The 6,000-nt window shown below is 48.5% G+C and overlaps 1 protein-coding gene across 1 annotated transcript in view; it reads right to left on the reverse strand.

Moving 5' to 3' along the window:
* The window catches only part of LOC311104988 (glucocorticoid receptor-like), a gene marked incomplete at its 3' end in the record, with an annotated part of 97,882 nt that extends 92,668 nt beyond the window's left edge, over positions 1 to 5,214 (reverse strand). The window contains exons 1-2 of the mRNA XM_084146974.1: positions 4,968 to 5,214; positions 3,709 to 4,017 (exon numbers count right to left, since the gene is read on the reverse strand). Coding sequence (XP_084003100.1) covers positions 3,709 to 4,008 — 300 coding nt within the window. The 5' untranslated portion in view covers positions 4,009 to 4,017; positions 4,968 to 5,214. The remainder of the gene's footprint in view (positions 1 to 3,708; positions 4,018 to 4,967) is intronic.
* Between the last annotated feature and the right edge of the window lie 786 nt (positions 5,215 to 6,000).

Raw genomic sequence — 6,000 nt, forward strand, 5'->3', positions numbered from 1 at the left:
TGGGTAGAGTCCAGTGTTTGTGGGTAGAGTCCAGTGTGTGTGGGTAGAGTCCAGTGTGTGTGTGGGTAGAGTCCAGTGTGTGTGTGGGTGGGTAGAGTCCAGTGTGTGCATAGATTCCCGTGTCAAGTAGAGCGCAGTGTGTGGGTAGTCCAGTGTGTCTGGGTAGAGTCCAGTGCTTTAAGGTAGAGTCCAGTGTGTGTGTGTGTGGGTAGAGTCCAGTGTGTGTGTGTGTGGGTAGAGTCCAGTGTGTGTGGGTAGAGTCCAGTGTGTGTGTGTGTGTGTGTGTGTGTGTGTGTGTGTGTGTGTGTGTAGAGTCCAGTGTGTGTGTGTGTGTGGGGATAGAGCCCAGTGTGTGTGTGTGTGTATAGAGTCCAGTGTGTGAGTGTGTGTGTAGATTCCAGTGTGTGTGTGTGTGTGTGTGTGTGTGTGTGTGTGTGTGTGTGTGTGTAGAGTCTAGTGTGTGTGTGTGTAGAGTCTAGTGTGTGTGTGTGTGTGTGTTTGTGTGTGTGTGTGTAGAGTCTAGTGTGTGTGTGTGTGTAGAGTCGTGTGTGTGTGTGTGTGTGTGTGGAGTCTAGTGTGTGTGTGTGTGTGTGTGTAGAGTCCAGAGTGTGTGTGTAGAGTCCAGAGTGTGTGGGTAGATTCCCATGTCTAGTAGAGCGCAGTGTGTGGGTAGTCCAGTGTGTCTGGGTAGAGTCCAGTGCTTCTAGGTAGAGTCCAGTGCTTCTAGGTAGAGTCCAGTGCTTCTAGGTAGAGTCCAGTGTGTGTGGGTAGAATCCAGTGTGTGTGGGTAGAGTCCAGTGTGTGTGGGTAGAGTCCAGTGTGTGTGGGTAGAGTCCAGTGAGTGTGGGTAGAGCCCAGTGCATCTGGGTAGAGTCCAGTGTGTGTGGGTAGAGTCCAGTGTGTGTGGGTAGAGTCCAGTGTGTGGGTAGAGTCCAGTGTGTGTGTAGAGTCCAGTGTGTGTGGGTAGGGTCCAGTGTGTGTGGGTAGAGTCCAGTGTTTGTGGGTAGAGTCCAGTGTGTGTGGGTAGAGTCCAGTGTGTGTGTGGGTAGAGTCCAGTGTGTGTGTGGGTGGGTAGAGTCCAGTGTGTGCATAGATTCCCGTGTCAAGTAGAGCGCAGTGTGTAGGTAGTCCAGTGTGTCTGGGTAGAGTCCAGTGCTTTAAGGTAGAGTCCAGTGCTTCTAGGTAGAGTCCAGTGCTTCTAGGTAGAGTCCAGTGTGTGTGGGTAGAGTCCAGTGTGTGTGGGTAGAGTCCAGTGTGTGTGGGTAGAGTCCAGTGTGTGTGGGTAGAGTCCAGTGTGTAGTAGAGTCCAGTGTGTGCATAGATTCCCGTGTCTAGTAGAGCGCAGTGTGTAGGTAGTCCAGTGTGTCTGGGTAGAGTCCAGTGCATTAAGTAGAGTCCAGTGTGTGGGTAGAGTCCAGTGCTTCTAGGGAGAGTCCAGTGTGTCTGGGTAGAGCGTCTGCTAAATGATAAATTGTAATGTAAATGTAGAGTCCAGTGCGTGTGGGTAGAGTCCAGTGTGTGTGGGTAGAGTCCAGTGTGTGGGTGTGTGTGCGGGTAGAATCCAGTGTGTGTGGGTAGAGTCCAGTGTGTGTGGGTAGAGTTCAGTCCTTCTAGGTAGAGTCCAGTGTGTGTGGGTAGAGTCCAGTGTGTGTGGGCAGAGTCCAGTGTGTGTGGGTAGAGTCCAGTGTGTGGGTGTGTGTGCGGGTAGAATCCAGTGTGTGTGGCTAGAGTCCAGTGTGTGTGGGTAGAGTTCAGTCCTTCTAGGTAGAGTCCAGTGTGTGGGTAAAGTCCAGTATGTGGGTAGAGTCCAGTGTGTGTGTGCGTAGAGTCTAGTGTGTTTGTGTGTGTGTAGAGCCAAGTGTGTGTGTGTGTGTGGGTAGAGCCCAGTGCATCTGGGTAGAGTCCAGTGTGTGTGGGTAGAGTCCAGTGTGTGGGTAGAGTCCAGTGTGTGTGTGTAGAGTCCAGTGTGTGTGTGTGTGTGTATAGAGTCCAGTGTGTGTGGGTAGAGTCCAGTGTGTGTGGGTAGAGTCCAGTGTGTGTGTAGAGTCCAGTGTGTTTGTGTGTGGGTAGAGTCCAGTGTGTGTGGGTAGAGTCCAGTGTGTGTGTGTGTGTGTGTGTATATAGAGTCCAGTGTGTGTGGGTAGAGTCCAGTGTGTGTGGGTAGAGTCCAGTGTGTGTGGGTAGAGTCCAGTGTGTGTGGGTAGAGTCCAGTGTGTGTGGGTAGAGTCCAGTGTGTGTGGGTAGAGTCCAGTGTTTGTTGGTAGAGTCCAGTGTGTGTGTGGGTAGAGTCCAGTGTGTGTGTGTGGGTAGAGTCCAGTGTGTGTGTGTGTGGGTAGTGTCCAGTGTGGGTGGGTAGAGTCCAGTGTGTGTGGGTAGAGTCCAGTGTGTGCATAGATTCCCGTGTCTAGTAGAGTGCAGTGTGTGGGTAGTCCAGTGTGTCTGGGTAGAGTCCAGTGTGTGGGTAGAGTTCAGTGTGTGGGTAGAGTCCAGGGGTTCTAGGTAGAGTCCAGTGTGTGTGGGTAGTCCAGTGTGTGTGGGTAGAGTCCAGTGTGTGTGTGTGTGTGTGTGTGTGTGTGTGTGTGTGTGTGTGTGTGTGTGCATAGATTCCTGTGTGTAGTGGAGCGCAGTGTGTGGGTAGAGTCTAGCGTGTTTGGGTAGAGTCTAGTGCGTCTGGGTAGAATCCAGCGCGTCTGGGTAGAGTCCAGTGTGTCTGGGTAGAGTCCAGTTTGTCTGGGTAGAGTCCAGTGTGTCTGGGTAGAGTCCAGTGTGTGTGTGTGTGTATAGAGTCCAGTGTGTGTGGGTAGAGTCCAGTGTGTGTGGGTAGAGTCCAGTGTGTGTGGGTAGAGTCCAGTGTGTAGTAGAGTCCAGTGTGTGTGGGTAGGGTCCAGTGTGTGTGGGTAGAGTCCAGTGTGTGTGGGTAGGGTCCAGTGTGTGTGGGTAGAGTCCAGTGTGTGTGGGTAGAGTCCAGTGTGTGTGGGTAGAGTCCAGTGTGTGTGTGGGTAGAGTCCAGTGTGGGTGGGTAGAGTCCAGTGTGTGGTAGAGTCCAGTGTGTGCATAGATTCCCGTGTCTAGTAGAGCGCAGTGTGTGGGTAGTCCAGTGTGTCTGGGTAGAGTCCAGTGCATTAAGTAGAGTCCAGTGCTTCTAGGTAGAGTCCAGTGCTTCTAGGTAGAGTCCAGTGCTTCTAGGTAGAGTCCAGTGTGTGTGGGTAGAGTCCAGTGTGTGGGTAGAGTCCAGGGGTTCTAGGTAGAGTCCAGTGCTTCTAAGTAGAGTCCAGTGTGTGTGGATAGTCCAGTGTGTGTGGGTAGAGTCCAGTGTGTGTGGGTAGAGTCCAGTGTGTGTGTGTGTGTATGTGTGTGTGTGTGTGTAGAGTCCAGTGTGTGTGTGTAGAGTCCAGTGTGTGCATAGATTCCTGTGTGTAGTGGAGCGCAGTGTGTGGGTAGTCCAGTGTGTCTGGGTAGAGTCCAGTGTGTGGGTAGTCTAGCGTGTTTGGGTAGAGTCCAGTGCGTCTGGGTAGAGTCCAGTGCGTCTGGGTAGAGTCCAGTTTGTGTGGGTAGAGTCCAGTGTGTCTGGGTAGAGTCCAGTTTGTGTGGGTAGAGTCCAGTGTGTCTGGGTAGAGTCCAGTGTGTCTGGGTAGAGTCCAGTTTGTGTGTGTGTGTGTGTATAGAGTCCAGTGCCAGAACGTTAGTACAACAAATAAGTAGCAGTACCTTTGTGGTGGGAGGCTCTGCTTCTTCCAGGTAGAGGCCCACGGAGGCTGTGACTGAGGCTGAGGTGAGGTCCTCACCTGAGTGATGGGGGCTGTTACTGAGTCCGCTGGGTACCTCACCTGATTGCATCAGCTGGCTGGATGGAAGGAATGCAGCTGTGGTGGTTGCCAAGGCAACTGACATGGCACTGCATGGAGTGCTGGTGAGAGGGGTTCCCTCTGAGGGGTTTTCACTCAGACAGATCTTATCGCTGCTGTTGTTTTTGTTACTCCTGCCCTTCTTTAATCCTCCTTGATCCATTTTACGATCCTGGGTAGAGGGGAAGGGGAAAGGGTAATGTCGTTAGCATGGATTCCAGGATGTATTCATTACATCTCGAAGTGGAAACCGTAACCGTTTAAGTACCTAACGTAAGCAAACAGAACGAAGCGGGGAGGGACCTACCTGAATTTGTCCAATAAACTTCATTGCAAACCCATTTCTGTTTTGCAACAGAATCGGCATAATGAATATACCCCTAGTAAGGCGCTAGATTGGTGTCTGCCACATGTAGATTGGTGTCTGCCACATGTAGATTGGTGTCTGCCACATGTAGGCTAATAGAAACCTGCATGGAGATGTATCAAATAGCCTGCCTGAGTGTATAGACACAAACATACTACACACGTGGCAAGTTATACCTAATATGCTAGCTGTAGCATCAACATGTCAAATTATTATGTTTTCAATGAATGAATAATATCTACTTTTAAATGATCTAGTTAAAGTGACATTACACATGTGACGTGTTAAATTAATTTGTACACTTCATATGGGCATAATTGTTGACAAATTGAGCAATTCTATGAAGTTGACCTGACCTACTGAATCCCCCCTCCCGCCCTCGGTGGTAGCGCAGTGCCGGTTAGATATTAGCTACCTAGCTAAGTGGCTAACAATTCCGTTGTTTGACTTAATTATTGGAAAGCGACAAAAACATAAGCATTTGTGGCGTATTTATTGAAATAACAGTGTTCATGCAACCTAACTAATTACCCCGCGTGTTCATCTATTTTGCAACTGCAAGCTTGCTACATTTACGTAGCTAGCTAGATAAGTAGTTCACGTTAGTCAGCTAGCTAGCGCCTGTTAATGAGTCCCCCCAAATGTCGTTGAGTGACATGTTGCGCTAACATAATCAATCTCTGGTTATTAATTCCAAATGAATGTATGGCACATTATATGACTTCAAATACAATAAATATAAAGCGTTTGCCTACCCTTCAGGCGTTTGGTAGTTGATGTGACTCCATGCATCGTCTGACATTGTTGTTTTTGTTTGGTGTTGTTTTGCTTGCAAACGAGCTAGAAACACGAAAACATCGGATTGCGTTCTCCTTGCAAATCGTACCAGGACACGAATAAGCAAGTAATCGATCAGATCATCCAATCCACTCCAATGTGTTAGGTGTCCAATTGCATCCAAAATGCACGGAATTAGCTGTGTCGTTCCCAGCCAAAAGGAAAGTAGGCTCTAACCTCTACGAAAAACATACAAAATGGAGATCTCACTGTTTACAACTCGCAGTGCAACCTGTTGGCAAAGACGAGATACTGCAACTTGTGTACTCCACGCCCACTTACAGTAGCTGTGCATAGTCATAGGTCGTCATTGGCCAATAGTAGCTAGACAGATGTATATCTAATAGTAGGCTATGTATGAAACTTGATGAGGTATATTCAGCCAGGGAAGGGAAATCACCTATTTTTTGGACAAAATAGAATGCACACGACAAACCTGCTCATTTTCAAAAATGATCGGAAAATATTTTTGTATGCGGTTAGGACATCTACTTTGTGCGTGACACAAGTACATTTTCCAACAATTGTTTACAGACAGATTATTTAATTCACTGTATCACAATTCCAGTGGGTCAGAAGTTTACATACACTAAGTTGACTGTGCCTTTAAACAGCTTGGAAATTTCCAGAAAATGATGTCATGGCTTTAGAAGCTTCTGATGGGCTAATTGACATCATTTGAGTCAATTGGAGGTGTACGTGTTGATGTATTTCAAGGCCTACCTTCAAACTCAGTGCCTCTTTGCTTGACATCATGGGAAAATCAAAAGAAATCAGCCAAGACCTCAGAAAAATAATTGTAGACCTCCACAAGTCTGGTTCATCCTTGGGAGCAATTTCCAAACACCTGAAAGTACCACGTTCATCTGTACAAACAACAGTACGCAAGTATAAACACAATGGGACCACGCAGCCGTCATACAGCTCAGGAAGGAGACGCGTTCTGTCTCC

Source organism: Coregonus lavaretus, assembly GCF_964263955.1.
Source record: "Coregonus lavaretus genome assembly, chromosome: 29".
Classification (NCBI taxonomy): Eukaryota; Metazoa; Chordata; class Actinopteri; order Salmoniformes; family Salmonidae; genus Coregonus; species Coregonus lavaretus.